This window comes from Nelusetta ayraudi, unplaced genomic scaffold, assembly GCF_046127955.1.
Source record: "Nelusetta ayraudi isolate G7.1 ecotype Tasmania unplaced genomic scaffold, CSIRO-AGI_Nayr_v1 ptg000076l, whole genome shotgun sequence".
NCBI lineage: Eukaryota > Metazoa > Chordata > Actinopteri > Tetraodontiformes > Monacanthidae > Nelusetta > Nelusetta ayraudi.
Genome location: NW_027466126.1, coordinates 2,289,074 through 2,305,205, shown reverse-complemented (window position 1 = coordinate 2,305,205; position 16,132 = coordinate 2,289,074). Strand labels below are relative to the sequence as shown.

The 16,132-nt window shown below is 46.6% G+C and overlaps 1 protein-coding gene across 2 annotated transcripts in view; it reads left to right on the top strand.

The window, feature by feature from the left end:
- The window catches only part of rgs3a (regulator of G protein signaling 3a), a 70,606-nt gene that overhangs the window by 6,846 nt on the left and 47,628 nt on the right, over window positions 1-16,132 (top strand). Inside the window, exons 1-2 of one of the 2 annotated variants that reach the window (XM_076043599.1) lie at window positions 3,594-3,706; window positions 13,046-13,180. In XM_076043599.1, coding sequence (XP_075899714.1) covers window positions 3,614-3,706; window positions 13,046-13,180 — 228 coding nt within the window. In that variant the 5' untranslated portion in view covers window positions 3,594-3,613. Of the gene's footprint in view, window positions 1-3,593; window positions 3,707-13,045; window positions 13,181-16,132 lie in introns of those variants that run through there. The other variant, XM_076043597.1, reaches the window with a different exon arrangement.

Sequence of the window (16,132 nt, the reverse complement as noted above, 5' to 3'; positions counted from 1 at the left end):
AGACGTCACATTTTGCCCTGGATGTCCGGTGTTCTGACGCAGTTTTGCCCCTTCTGTCAACAATGCTGTAAACACAGGGCTAAATATGCGCTTCTCCGCAGATCTGTAAGTTTGGGAGTCAGACTGAGATCTGGAAATGTAGACTCGAGGTGTGAGACGGTCGTTGCCAGATGTAAACAGTATCGGGCTCCGAACAGGCCTGGAGGGGGAGACAGAAGGCTTGATTTCAAACTGAAGCGGAAGCAGCAGCGGAAGCAGCAGCAGCAGCAGCAGCAGCAGCAGAGACGTGTTAGTGGCTGTTGGTGACTGACGGGACTTAATAGTTTCCGAGCTCGCTTGGCTCTTTTCCAGGCTTTCCTTCACTCCCCGACAGATCGGCTCTAGTCTGTGTCTCTCTCTCTACTGTCCGCAGCTGTCCCTCCCACTCTGCAGGTTTCACCACCGTGTTATTGTTGCCTTGACTGATTCCTTTTCATTCCCTCCGCTCGCCACCCCCTCCCCCGACAACGCCTCCCTCTTTGCACTCGTCTCCTCATTTATTATGGTAAGGAAGTCGGAAGTCGCCGGGAATATATGCCGGACCACATCCCGACTCGGAACAAGGACACTTCTGGCACGCCGAGATATTGGCTATGCAGATCCGCAACTCGCTCGCGCCTTTAACGAGGATGTGGCTTCGCTGGGCTCCTCTAATTTATGGTACCTTGCCAGAGCCGAGTCAGTGATCTGATGAAAACCCTAAAAGTTTGGAAACATTTTAAAGTTAGCCTGTGTCCAGCGTCGCGTCCGTGACATTGAATAGAAAACACATGCAATTGTTTTTTCACCACATAATGTCACTGAAAACGAATCACTCGTAGATAATTGTCGTTTGTCCCAACATAAAGTGCTGCTTCCATTGTACGGCGGCAGCTGTGTTGCGTCACCACCAGAATGTGGCTCCTCTCTGAGATTTTTCCCCGACTTTAAGTGGGACGTCAGAAAACGGGGTCGTCAACATCGTTCCAACTGTGCTTTCCTGACATCCGCCGCCACCAAAATGATGCGCGCCGGGCCTTTAAGTGGCTGAACTTGCGATGTAACAATGAGCATCATGCGACCTCGCATATTCTGCCGCGGCGGCTCAGCCACATCAATGAGGCTCATGTGGATAATCTCCTCAATGAGCAACTTTTAGAAGCGCCGAGTGCCGCCGGCACACTCGCGCTCATCGGCGCACATACAACCACCGCAGACACACACTTTTCTTTTCCTTTTCCTTTTCCTTTTCCTCGCCCTTTACTTTGATATGTGCTGCATAACCTCATTAGTGGCTTGTGAATCTTTTAGCGGAGCCTCCCCTCTTCAGAAATTCCACACAGAATGAGGGAGCCTCAAATCAGTCCCACAGGCGGGAAAAGAGGAAGTCTATCCAATTAGGCAACATATATATAAATAGAAAGTCTTACGTAAGGCAGCATGAGACGGGAAAGGGAGTTTGGAATTGGAGGCATTTTTTTTTGGGACGCTTTTTCTTTTTAAAAAAAGAGTGGCTTTACTGTTTCCTGTCTCGACCCTTTATTGTTTGGTCCAAATTTCTATTTCGAATGCAGCTTGTAATCGCAGTTTCATCACTAACACTCCATTTGTGAGATCTTGCTCATCAATCTTGACTTCCCCCTGAATAAATAAACAAAAAATAAACTTTTCAGTGAGTCTTGAAGTGGTCCTGGACCCCATCGACCAATCGGCGTCATTTTCTTTTTTTTTTGTTGCTGTGATAAAGGCAGAAAGCAAGCTGTAGGCAGAGGGAGAGGATCATGGATGTATTATAAGAACTGGATACCAGACTGACTCTGGGTCCATTAACGCAGAAGTCAAAAACTTTTTCGGTGTATCCGTTGGGTGAGCAACTTTGTTGAAATGAATGGGCCGCCATCTTGGAGTCTGGGGCTGTGGAGAGGATTCACAGCCTCGCTGATGCCAGTGCGGCTCGCATGGACGGCTGAGGGCTTCTTCTCAGTGCGCATTTTCCCGGCAAGAGTTGCTAATTGTCTTTTGCACCACAATGAACTCGGAGTTGTTGTAGCGCAGCGAGCAGGCTGTGCAGGCAGTAACAGAAGGACTAGTTGGTCCCCTTGAGTGTAGTAAACAAGGGCATCGTCCAATCAGCTTCCGCGCGCCCTTAACCACATGATTATGTAAGATGAATGGGTCCATCTGGTGTTCAGCCTCCATCACTTCATTGTTATTAGCATTTCAGTTTTTTGTCTCAGAGCTCTCTTTCCTTTTCTCACCAAGACACAGCAAAACTTATCTCTTTCAAACAGTAGAAAGGCAGCTGCACACACGCATGCACGCACACACACACAAAGCTGACACACCTGTCAACAGTTAATTTCATACTTCATGGAGTAAACAGTGAGCACAATGAGACGCCCACAGTCTGCTGCTCAGTGAGAAATGTAAATGAACCCCCACTGCATCGCATCCTTCCTTTTGTTATTTGGACCAAAAACCCCACATAGGAAATATGGGACGTGTGAATAGGTACTGAATAATTCTAGCATCAGACAGAGACAAAGACGTCGTTCAAGTGTTTCCACTGGTTCTGACCCTTGCTAATGCACGTGTGTGTTTGTGTGTGTGTGTGTGTATATGTATGAGTGTGGTGAATACTAATTGAATTGCTCTTCCTGGCCGGACAGAGCCAAGGTCACACATGCGAGTCCTGTACACACACACGCACACTCACACACACACACACACACACACACACACACACACACACACACACACACACACACACACACAGTGACAATGAAATTCAGGACTGACTCTTATCTGTTTCATTTCCGGCAAGGAGCGCTCGCCACAGTCCAACATTTTTATTATTATTGGAGATACAATGAAAACTGGTTTGTTCTATATGGGTATTATTTCTTGTTGGATTTAAGGTGATTGTATATCGTGTGTTGGTACTAGCAGTTGTTCATACTCTACTTTTAGAATTTTAAAGGTACCTTCATACGACATACATACAACACATTCTTCGATTATGCAAATTTGTTGTCGTTTTCAACCTTGCTTAGATCCACTCGGAACGACGCAACAACAGGCGTGCATCACTTCTGTGAATCTTTGCAGTTTTTCACAGCTGACTGGCCCGTCGTGCAGCAGGCCTCCTGAGATTTCCTCATCATGGTCTGGCTTCTCATGTGGATATTATCCACAATGCATAAAGTTTTGAAAAAAGGTCAGGCTGTTTGACGGAGTGAAGAAAGGCTCTGCTGGTTCGTCTTTCCGAAAACGTAAATTAATAAATAAACTCTGAGCCGTCCTGCCAGTCTGCCCTCTTTTTCTTTTGTCTGCCGCTGCCCTTCTCCGCCGCCGCGGAGGGTCATCCTATTTTTGCGCTCGCTCAAAACGGCACCAATCTAACCCAGATTTAAGGAATGTCAGGAGTGCGACGTGCCTGCAAGTGTGTCAGCGACGCACGGGTGGCGCGGGGGGGAGGAATAACGGTGTCGTGTAGGTAAAACGGTGGGGAAAAAACAGACAGAGAGAGCTGGGAGAGCCACGCAGTTGACCGACCGACTGGAGCGACTGGAGCGACTGGAGCCACAGAGTCACCATGGGCAACTTGGCCGACCGGGTCGGGCCTAAGAGGAGGTTCGTGAGGGTGAGCGGCTCGCTGCAGCAGCACCTGCTGTCCGAACCCGGAGACGTAAGTGATTCCCGTCGGCGTCTTTTCTTGGCTCGAGCCGGAGCCTCCCGCGATGTAGACGTATTGGTTTGCCGTCCGACCGCAGAGAGTGAAGCCCTGCGCGCCTGAGACAGGTGCTCGCTCTGAGCCGCATGACTCTCCAGTGGTTCGGCAGCCGCGACATCGCTGACATTACGCCTGGTGACGCGCCACAGAGCGGAACCCCTCAGACTTCCATTAAGGCCACGGTCGCTCACGCCGCATCCTCGCTCCGTTGTAGCCATTAGCATCTGATTGGAGCGGCGCAGTTGCCTCTCATTACCATAAAAATCATGAATAATCTCCACCTGAGCAACTGCCAGAGATCCGCACGCATCTGCATCACCTGCTATGTTTGCGTACCTCCGCGGGTCAGCTGTCATGTAGGCAGAGACGAGGTCAGGTCGGTCACATGCGGACGGTGCGGCCGCTTGCGTGCCGGGTGGCTCTCCGATCGCGTTAGCTGTTTACTCAAGAGACGCATTCAGTGTTCGAAGGCGACGCCGTGCGGTTCATGCTGTGCAAGATGATGACGTATGTTGTTTTGGAAGCTTATATAAATAAATCATGAGGTTGACAGCCTTTTGTCATACAGTATGTACAGAATGTTTCTCGATAAAGATGCTTTAGGCTCATCAATATATTGGGGAGATTAAAAAACTTTTTGGCTTCTTGCTAGAGATTGAGGTCATCTTGTTGGCTCACTCTCTCTTTCTTTCTACAGCCAAAAGCTCTCCATCGCCGGAGTCAGAATCCGATAATAATAACTGTGTTCGAATCACAGGCAGCTGCACTGCTCAGAGTTCCAGTCTGAAATATTTTGAGATTCATCCTAGAAGTATGACATTTAACAACACCACAACCGCACCTATCAAGCTCCTTTGAGGATATAGCATAGAGAGGTGGGGCTAAGCTGTGATTGCAGCCAGGATCTACCAATTGGAAACTTCCAATTGGAAAGTCATGCTGTTACCAACCTATTCCACTAGTGCTGAACAAGTCTGATTGACCGGTTTTTAAAATCCAAAAACCTACAAAGGCGTTATTATTATTATTATTATTATTATTATTATTATTATTATTATTATTATTATTGTTAGTAGTAGTAGTAGTAGTTTAACTACCTGCTCTGTCCAAACCTTGTTTGTTGGCACTTTTTCACATTCAGAAAAACTGAATCATATCATGATGACATACTTCACATATCCAGCTGTCATGTTTCTGATCCGACTCGTCGGCTCATTGAAGTGCAACTCAAGTGAGAACATCAGCCCACAAACTTCAAACCTGCAGGCTTGTCTTCCACCGCTAGATTTGTAAATGATATGCACCCGGGTAGTCTTGTCAGCAGGAGAGTATATTTTATGGGAGCCATTTATTAGGCTGAACCGGGATCTCGGGGGTGCTATTGGACCGAGGTGTTCCCTCTTGCTTCCAGTTTGGCCACAATTCAAAGCTGACATTTGGTTTCACGTGATTTAATCCACCTTGGCGCCGCCACCGACAACGCCTCTAAATATACTCACTCAGTGGATTCGAAAACTGGGTGTCAACCTCAGAATCCTGCTCGGAACCGCCATGGCAAAGTCATGTGCTTGTCATTGCCGACTTGAACGTTGAAGAAACGGAGCTAAATTTGAGAAGAGGAAGAAGAATAAAGCACAAGTAGCTACTTGCGTCACACTTTTCCTTAGGCCTTGTTGTGTTTATCTCTTTTTCTGTCATGTGACTGGCAAACAGGCCAAGAGATCAGTGGACCTACTGAGACACTTATAGCCATAATGCACATAAATAACATATACTGGCATGCGAAGAGCATAATAAACCTTTCACAGCTGTGTCAAGACTTGAGGAGATTTCCCCTCCCTGGCCCGATCATGTGCTTACTGCCCTCCCTGGTGGCCGTAGGCAGGGCTGCGGGTCAGGGGTTCCTTTTTTGTGCACACTTACATTTTTTCGAACCGCACAATGGCTCTGTGCTGGAGGCGCGTTGGAAATAGATTTGAGAGTGTGGGAATAGCTGCTTCCCTTAAAGTAAAAAAAAACTTATTGAACTGCTGTCGTCATTGTGCGCCACAAATTTCTTTTTTTCCTGTAGTTATCTTTAGGACCGTAAAAGTGTAATGCATCATTGAAATTAAGGTGGAATATTTGTCAGTTTGCAGCTCATTGTTGGATTTGTAGAAGAAACACTTGATCCGCAGCCTGCAGCCTTTGTGTTTGGATGAGATGCACGTGGCCGTGTCAAAACTCGAGGAATGCTGAGGTCATGCTTCAGGAATGCACATTTATGTACGTAAAAAGCCATATACAGAGGTCAGTGATCATAAAAGAGGTGTAACTTCGGCGTTAACAGTGTGGCTTAGCATAGTGCTGTGCTCCCCCCCCCCCTAGACACTGAGATCCAGTCACAGAATTTTACAGCCATGCTTCATTGCAGTCATGAGACAGTCATGCATTAAAACCAGACTCAATTACCTTAGCCTGAACTCACAAGACCCGTTGATGTGGACGGATTTAGCCCCATCGTTACATAAATGGAAACATGTGAAATGTAAATTACCCTGGAAAAAAGCAATGCAAGACCTCGGTGTCTACAGTGGCTGCAGCGGAGACACAGTGCCGCTTTGAACCGGATGCTTGCAGGGTCCTCGATGACTACGATATGTTTAACAGTGTTTGTTTGACTGCGTGTTAAACTTTTGCTGATTGCCATTACGAAAGTGGTTCAAATGAAAAAGACTCCCCTGCTGGTTGCTGCTGGTCCTCAGCTGCCTGCGGCCTTCTGAACCGCTGCTCTCTGTTAGCATTTAGCATCAGCATAGCCATTACCTTCTCTATTGATATGTCTTCCCCTGTTTCCTCTTACCAGACATTTGGACATTTTGACTCATTTCCATAATGCTTTTTCATTTGTGATGGCATTTGACACCAAGGAAAACTCTGTAAAAATGCCTTGACTTGACACTCTTCAAATGTTTATTCTCTCCTGTTCTTTCTCTTAGCGTGATTGGGGTTTAACAAATTGAGGTACTTCACTAAAACAAGTCAATGAAGGAGGGAGCGGAGCGCGAACTGGAGCGCTCATCGTTTCCTCATCGGGTGACATTAGTAATGATGTAACGAGCCGAGAGTCAACAAACTGCTTAGGCGTCATTAGCTCCTGTCAGCGCGTCGCTTAATTGGAGGCCATAAATCCAGCAAAGTCCAATTACGAAGCCTCTGCATTTGTTGAAGTGAAACTCACTCTCTCTCTCCTGGAGGTGCCGGCGACGCCGGGGCTCTCGATAGCAGCTTCTTATTCACGCTGATGAATACGACGTAATAGGCGTGTGACACATTTGTTTGTTTATCCGCATGGTGCTGGTCGCCACTGTTTGGATGGGTGGGGTCGGGGGGAGGGTTTGAATAACGAATAAGACCCCTTGGTGCCTTTGTGTCCATGAGGGATTTGTATGGAAATTCCCTTGTGATCCCTCTGGGAACTTGAGGATATAATTTGGAGGCTTCAAATAACGCCGGCTTTGAATTTTTGTCCCTTGGACATGCAAGTTATTTGGTTCGCAGTGACGCAAAAAAACAAAACAAAAAAAACCCAACCCAAAACAAAACGAAAGCATAACTGGTGGTTTCTTCACTTCCATCGGCATTTTGCAAAAACAGAGAGTTCTTGCGCTTTGTGACCTTCTGTCTTCATATAGAACATTTTTTTTTTTTTTACTGCCTGCTCTCAAGACAGTGAGTAATCTTTGCAACTTTCTACACTGCAGATAGATAGTGAAGACATCAAATATATGAGCAAGATATATGTAATTATGTAGCAAAGAAAAACACGTTCAATAACTCTAAATATGCTTTTTATGAAAGGTGGCTATTTTGAAGAATTTAAATATAAAAGGTGTTTGAGTTATTTTATACTTCCATGTGGGTTTATGCGTAGCTTTGATGCCTTCAGTAAGAAACTGCAATGTCAATAGTCATGAGAATGAAAGAAAAGACATTAAATTCATAGGGTTTGTCCAAACTTTTGACTGGTAGTGTAGATAGATAGATAGATGGATGGATGGATAGATGGATGGATGGATGGATGGATAGATGGATAGATGGATAGATATGAACATATAGTAACAAATATAACAAAAAAACACATTTACAGAACAACCTGTAATAATAAAAACTCAATATGAAAAAGCACTCTGTTTAGGTTATACACAGCAAATGAACATAACATAATATAAATATGAGTATCTGTGTTGGGGAGGCCTTTGCAAAGACCTCGCAAGAATGATTGGCCGACCTTTAGTCTCACTTCACTAGCATTTCTGCTATGACGGACGCACACGACGATTGAACTCTGGAGAAAGGCTTTAAGTGTCCATTTTTGCACCCCTGACCTCAGTTCTGAGAAGACCACCCACACTGAAGCCTCCTTGCTGTGGCCACTTGTGTTTACGAGCTTGTAGCAGAAACGAAACCCCGGCCCGTGGCTCCATCGCTGGTCATCTGAGCTGTTTACAACAGCTGTATAGAGAAGAGTTCCTGTGTTGTTGTTTTTTCCAGACAGGTACCTCAAGGTGATGTCACTTCCTCTTCCTCCGATCTGAACAATACTTTTCCGGACGTCTGCCATCCGCTTTCAAGATCAGCGTCTGCACACGCCTCCCTGCTCATCGTCATCAGCCCGCCGCGTCGCGTCACAACAGAACTTCTCTTTTTGCGACGCACGTCACAGCTCACTAGAGATTAAAAACGATCCCTGACCGCGTGCGTGCGTGCATGCGGCTGAGCGGCGACGCTAACCTGTTGTGAAGCACGTCAGGTGAGCCGTGTTGACAGCGGTCCAGTGACATACGTAGAGAAAGAAAAACCAGCCTCATCTGCCAGATGGCTGGAGGGGGCGGGCCTCCGCCACGGAGCAGTTTAATCAATCTGATTAAGGGCCGATGCTGCCTGTATTTTTAGCCACTCGGTGGTGCGGGCGGTGGTCATTGGCTGGATTCTGATTTATTAGCCGCCGCGTTTGCGTTGGTGGCGGTGGGTTTCTTGGTGCAGGAGCGTCGGAAGGAGGAAAAACCCCTCGTTTCCTTTCTTTTCTGACATCATCGCCGCTTCCTTTACCTCCTTCTGCTTTTCGCCGCCGACTCCCTCCAAGTCGAGCCTCACGTGTATTGTGTACTAAAAAACAGAAACCAAAGAAGGAAATCTTGTTGTTCGAGGAGCTGCACCCACAGTTGCTGACCGGACGTTGTTAAATGCCAGGAAGCAACGTGACTCCCGACTGTAAAATCCCTCCAGAGTTTGGCTCCAAGTCAAGACTTCTTCAAACCTCAGACGTTGCCTGAAGCCCCATGAAGCACCCACCCCCACCCCCCACCCCACCCGAGCATCAAAATTGTTTGTTTTCTCAAGTGCTACGACGGCGTTTCCTTCCGTCAAGCAGTGAACCAACAGTTTAACTGGCCGCTGATTTGACTGATTACCAGACAGATGCAGTGACGGCCAGTTGATCCGCGTGGCGCGACAAAAAGCCTTTCCGAACAAAACGGAAAACAAAGGGGAAAATCTGATGCCCAGATGATTATTATTTACCCTGAGGCAAACAAAGCCTCATTAGCACCCTCCCTCCCCCTGACCCCGCCTCACACCCCCCCGAGCAGAGCGAGAGCACCGGTGAGAAGGAAGCGCGGCTGCACGTGCGCCGCACACAATGACGTGTGATTCCCGAGTTACTCAACGCATTTAAACGCCTGTTATTTCACCATCTGTCGCTTTGCCTCTTCTGCCTTTTTCCACGAAAAAAAAAAGGAAACACGTGCGCTAAGTGGCGGCTTTGCGGAGCCGTGCGCGGCCTCGTATTTACACACGGACTACCGTGTGTAAACATGCACTCTTGCACTCGTGCAGCAGTGCAGCATGGGAGTCGCTCACGCGGGCCGCCCCGGCAGAGTCCCAGCTGGATCCCGTTCTTCCTCCTTCTCCTCCTCCTTCTCCTCCTACTCCTCCTCCTCCTCCTCGTTGTTGTTGTTGTTGTGGTCGGTGCGTCTGAGTCAGTTTCTGTCGTCAGAGCTGCAGACGCAGTAAAACTGTTTAAATTCGGAAAAGCTGGCGCCACGTGCGCCCGTGTGTTCCGGTTGCGTTCAGGTTCCTTCGTCCCTACAGCAGATGTCTCCTCTCCTGTGCTGTACAGTGAGGCCAACCAGCCCTTATGAGGCAATGTTTCCTTGCAATACTAAACTGCTTTTTACAGTACTATTTATCCCAAATGGTTGTTTACGGGAAGTTTGCTTGAAGTGGAGCTGGAAGTAAGAAATAAGTCTCTTATCAGTCTGGCGGGAAAAGCCAAAACATGCAAAGGGAAACTGCATGTTGGATGTGAGTTAGAACAAATATGAAGGGCTTGGAATGTGACTTTTAAGAGAGCGGGAGAAATTTGGACCACAAGCTTGTGCTAATGACCTGCGTCCTACGTACGTGCGGTACGTGCATTCCACTGAAAAAGATGTCAAAGCACCAAAAGGAGAATTTATGAACTTAAAAGACGCCGCTTTGTATTTATTCAGAGGATTCCTGAAAACGAGCCTTTACTAGCAGCAGAAGACACAGACACACTCAGTGACTCCTGCTGGGCTGAAGCTCCGCTGAGGCTCTTCCCTTGACCTTTCCTGACCTGAGCAATATCGTGCAATTCTTTCCACGAGGACATAAAAATAACCTCAGATTGAATGATGAGGTTCTCACTGACAGCGATATTATAAGGCTTTGCCCCCAGAGGGGGTGAGGGTGTGGCTGCGTTGTTTATGTTGAGGAGTTTGTGTGTGTTTGTGTGTGTGTGTGTGTGTGTGTGTGTGTGTGTGTGTGTGTGTGTGTGTGTGTGTGTGTGCATCTAACGTACCGGGACCCCCTGACGCAGCCCTATGCAGTCAGGTGATGGATCTAGAAGGACATCGCCATTGATTCCTGTCTCTTCTGAAGGAGACCCTATTTCATCATCTTGCACTGTGACTGGAAACAGCCGGGACAAATCTCATAAAGAGCTGCCGCCGCCACTGCCGCCGTCGTCCCTGCGACCTCCCTCCGTTGGTCCTGCGTCTTTGTGTCTCTTTGTCTCGACGTTTGGAAAGCGCACATCCTCTCCTGGCTCTTTGCATTCAGCAGCTTGACTGCAAGCCACTGTGTGTAAGCCTGTATGTGTGTGTGTGTGTGTGTGTGTGTGTGTGTGAGTGTGTGCTCCTCTCTGCTCTATACTGGAATATATTATGACAGATGGTGCATTATACATATTTATGTACAGTATGTATTTCTCACCTTCTCATTTACACTGCTTGCATTGTTGGGTTCGTGTGCTTTGAGATTTCTTTTAATTGTTTATCATTTTATGTAGGATGCACAATGGAAAATATTCCGTTTTTTTTGGGGATTATTGTGTATCACATCAGGCTCCAATGCAGCAACCTGGCGTGCTGAATTATCCAAAAACCTATAGATCTCCAGAGACCAGCTTATTAAGCCCTCTGTTTGCAGCTCGCACCTTCACGACGTGGCGTCACAAACCTGGAAGAAGGTTTATTGCCCTTTATGACATCACAACAAACTGATTTCCAACTCTATGTGCTTTAGTAGACACTTTTAGTAGGCGCTTTAACTGACTGACTGGGGACACATTACTTCAAAATCATGTTAAATCCACTTTTGCATCATTACATTTAAACACCATCACCGACAGCACTTACTGCCATCAGACTGAGCGTCAGTGGGACTTCAGTGGAGACCAGGCCGTCAGGGGACAACAAGGTGGACAGGCGACTATTCGCTGGGTCAGGTGGAGGCCCACAACAGGCAGGAAACAGAGTCAAACAGACAGGCAACCATAAGTCACCAGAAAAGGCCGCAGGACTCTGGTCGATCTCTGAAGGGTTCAACAAAATGGAAAAATGCCTATTTATAGCCGCAGTCGCGCACAAAAATGCCAAGACACAAATGTTTTTCCTCCGATACGAAGGAGAATCAAGGTCGTTGTTTCTTGAGGACAAGAGGCTGCATCGTTAGAAATGAATAATGGGAGGGGAGGTGTTTTGAAAAGATATGCAAAGCCAAGAGGAAAATACAAATCACTTGGATGAAGTTCTGTTGTACGTTTGAAGTTCTTGTTTTACCATGAATATATTATACTTGCTGTAACATGGCACTCATTTTAGTAATTATTTCGTCTGGCAGAACTGTTAAGTCGCTGCATCCCTGGAATTTAAGAATCAAATTAACGTTTGGCCTCCAAAAGAAAATCCCAGTCTTCGTGTACTACTAAATTCTGGTCCCTCATCTTGAAATTGGACTTTGTGGAAAAATACTTACAAGTCAACTGTCTTTCATCCTTCCAAAAATGTTCTGGCCAAAAACAAGCAAAGCCATTAGGCTGTTGCTAATTTAATCTGGACTTGAGTGAAATCAAAGGCAGATCGTGGCTCCCCGGAGAACAAGACGAGGAACGCTGTCAGATTTTCATTCTCATGTGTCTTTTTTCCCCTGCTGCGGTGCATCGATCCGCTGCGCTCTTTTTGGAAAGCGCCAATTTGTCCTCATATCAAATTCTGCCCAAAGTGGATGGAGGCCATCATCTAATTTCACTAATGTCTGGGTTTTTTTCTTTTTTTCTTTCTTGCTTCTCCGAGCGCAGCTGCGCCAGGTCGCTGCCTTGTGGTGTCATGAGAGCAAAGTTGAGAAGACAGCCGAGGGGGCAGAGGCTCGGGGATGGAGGTGGAGGTGAGGGGGGGGCAGTCACTGAAAAACAGTGACTGGGCTGAAACGGCTCATCCTCACGCTGCTATATTTAGTAAGACAAGGGCCAAAACACCTGGTCTGCGTTTGTGAGCCAATCAGCTCTTGGAGTGGTAACGAACCCGTTTGGAAGATGCTTTCCAAGTCATCACACACTCCAGTTGCATCACTGGAGTTGCTGTTTTTTTTTCATCCTGGGTTGATGAAAATTAATTTAAAAAAGTATTTTTTTTTCTGTTAAAAGTGAGTTTTGGCACAGTCGTTGATGTTTAGCGTCTCTTTTTGAGGGGGAGGAGGTCCCACAGGATGAAGTGAATCCAAACTGGTGCCTCCAATTTGTTCTCTCGCGCTCATCCTGGAGCCTTTCGCTGTGCGAGGATGAGGAAACACTTTCGCTCTGACAGCAGATGCCTAATTGCCCGCCGTCTCTGCCTCCTCCCCCTTTTTTTCCCCTTCTTTTTTCGCTGCTCTCTCTCTCTCTCTCTCTCTCTCTCTCTCTCTCTCTCTCTCTCTCTCTCTCTCGCCCCCCCCCCCTCGCCATGCCTCTAGAAGTGCGACTGCCTCCTCAGTCTGGAAGCCTACTCTGCCGACCAGAAGCGGCGCGTGTGTCAGTGCCTGAAGGACAACATCGACAAGCAGCTTCAGGTTCACAGGAGGGAGCCCCACGTTCCACATTTCGAACAGGTAAAGACACACACACACACACACACACACACACACACACACACATGCAGAAACCCTCACACACACACACGCAAACACACACAGACACTCTCTCCAGTTTCATCTGATGCCAAAGATAAATCAGTAAACACATGAACACATGGGGAGGTGTATTTTTGTGCGCGGCCACATCACAGGTACCCGGCGAGCTCTGAGCGCTGCCAAGCCTCGGCACACGCTCGCCCCAGCCGGGCTCCCGCGGCGACTTCCCTCCTGCCACTAATTTTCCCCACAAAATCATTGAGGATTTTGCATTTGGCTCTGATATCTGTCCAGGCGGCTTAATGCTGCTTTTTTATCTGGCAGGATTGGAGCGCCGACTCTCCCGCAGTTCACTTTAATCCCCTCAAAGATGTGTTCAGTTTTTTATTTTTTATTTTTTAACCAGTTTCCTGCTCTTTTATTGACTTTGCACTGACCATTACCTACGCAGAGTTCTCACTGTGTACGCGTGTTGTTTTGCTCACCGGGTGATGGTGATGATATTTAGCTTTGCATGTCGAGCACTCTGGTCAAATATGTTGTGTTTAAAATTGCTGGACAAGATGGAATGAAGTGGATTTGACTCGACTGCAAAAAGAAAACAGTACTGAAAAAACAACAAACATTTTTTTGATGTGCTCATAGTTGGAAAAACAAACCTTTTTAACAGACAAATTATTTGTCCACAAAGGTGAATGTAGTGTTTTTAATGTTTTTTGTTAAAATACAAAAATGTCTGTCCTTAATTTCAAAAAAGGTCCTTCAGTTTTTTCAGTTCCATTTTTCAGCTTTGTTTTCATCCATCACTGAGCAACCAGTCACTCTCTTATTTTCCTTCTCGAAAAGTAAAGTATAGTCAGTGTAAGTGTATTTATTTTTTAACCAGCTTTAGCATTTAGCCGGGGACTTTGTTTCCGTTCGCAACGCTGACATATTCTCAATAGCTGCTCTCCTCCCAGCTCTATATATAGTCTGTTTTAACCCCCCTGGAGAATTAGCCGCCTCTTTAGCTGCCAAACTGTCCGCTGCCTCCACTGACCTGCCGCTGCTCAGGGTGTCCACCACACTTGGAAAGGGAACCAAATATTTGCCGGCCATAAAGTCAAAACAATCAGTGACAAGGAATGCCGTGTGTATTGGGGGGGCTGTTGCGCTGGTTTCATCTTGTGTACCATAGAAACGAAATTGTGATTATTGTGGCCGTTTAAATGCTGTTGATTCAAGCTGCTGCGTGTTTCCCTCAACGTCTTCTTCCTTTCGGAGGCATCAAAATGGTTCAGAGAAAATTAAACTCAATCCTCCTACTGGGCACATTAAAAAACAACATCATCACTGTCTTGATTGTACCGTTACACCCTCACTCACAGCATAAGGGTGGTATTTCAAAGAGCTTCCTCAGCTTCCTCAGCTGCCCTGTAAAGAAGGCTGCTGCCTGATGGATAATAGACACATACAGATAGATACATCAGCACATCATCAAGAAGAACGTGCTGCAATCTGCAAACATGAAGTGAGTACAAGCTTTGCTAACGAATCTAGCACGGATGCTGGACTTATTGGCACTTTTAGAGGAATTAAATTTGCGTTTTTTCCTTGAAGGCTTTTCTTTGTGGGCAACCTGGTTACCTTCGACTGGCTTGGACATTCGGACACACAGTGGTGACGCACAACCAGTGTCACCCTTTGCACCAAAAGGATGCCGGTTCAGTGGGTAGTTAAAAGAATTCAATTTTCAACGTCCATCTGTATTGACAGATTTTTTCTTTTTTCTTTTTCTAACCTACAGAATACATGTAAAACATGTAGAGCCCTCCTAATTAGTGCTGTAGAGTGTGCAAGGATAGAGAAATGGTCTGGCGTGAAGATGTGACACCTGTCGCACATTCAGGCTCCATTTCATCAACACATCAAAGAGAGATAGAGAAGGACGAGCCGAGGTGTTTAAGTTGTTTATGTCTCCCTGTACACTTCTGACCTGTATTTGCGGAAAAAAAAAAAAAAAAAAAAAATGCAGACAATACATGTTTGTCCAGAAATGTAAATGACCCAAAAGTTGGTTGTTCATCACACAGTGGACATTGCGTCTTCGCTCTCTTTTTTCCCCTGCTCATTTCACGAGTGCGCACTCTTTGCACGCAACCTCGCTCAATGCATTCGATAACCAAACATGTGGACAAACCGCCTTGGTCACGACAGGCAGTCGATTCCATCAGGGGAATAAGGGGCGTCCGTTGACCAGATCACTGTATTGATCAGGACACGCATTAAAGACACTTTTCTTATTACTTTTCCAATTTTGCATTAACAGTGTTTGTGTTGCGCATTGATTCTTGGACATTGTTCGCACTGGCCCGTACAGCGCGGCCATCTGTAATTGGACTCCAGTCAGTCACAGTCAGCGGTTTTCTCCTGCAAAAGAGAGAGGAAGTAAATCTTTCATTGCGGCTCCATTCGTTCTCATTTCGTTAAAAGTCCCACGTTGCTGCACGTCCACCTCCGTATCAATCCTTCATCGAAGACTCCAGCCGAATAGCTTTGTAACAGTTAATCTTCTCTCAGCTTAGCACTCCTGAAAACAGCATATTTAGCCATCTGTTTACAAAATCCAGCCGCAAGTACATCTGTTGGATCTTCCAGGAGACAAAAAACATAGTGGGCTCAGTAGGTGGAGCCAACACCTGACTGGGGGTGGAGTCAGTGAGATGGGTGAATTGCTTTTGCAACTAAATGTCGCCTGCTGCAACAGCAAACAGGAGCCGGTGCACGTTTCACCCCATGAGACGGTTTCCCCGTGCAGCTCAGCCATCTCAGCCTCTTTGAGAAAACTCCCTCTTTAAATGGAAATCTGCAGCGCTGTCCCCAAGGCAGGCGCACACACGCTTAATCATTGGGTTTGTACATCTCGACAAATTAGTTCACTTTTGATTGCAT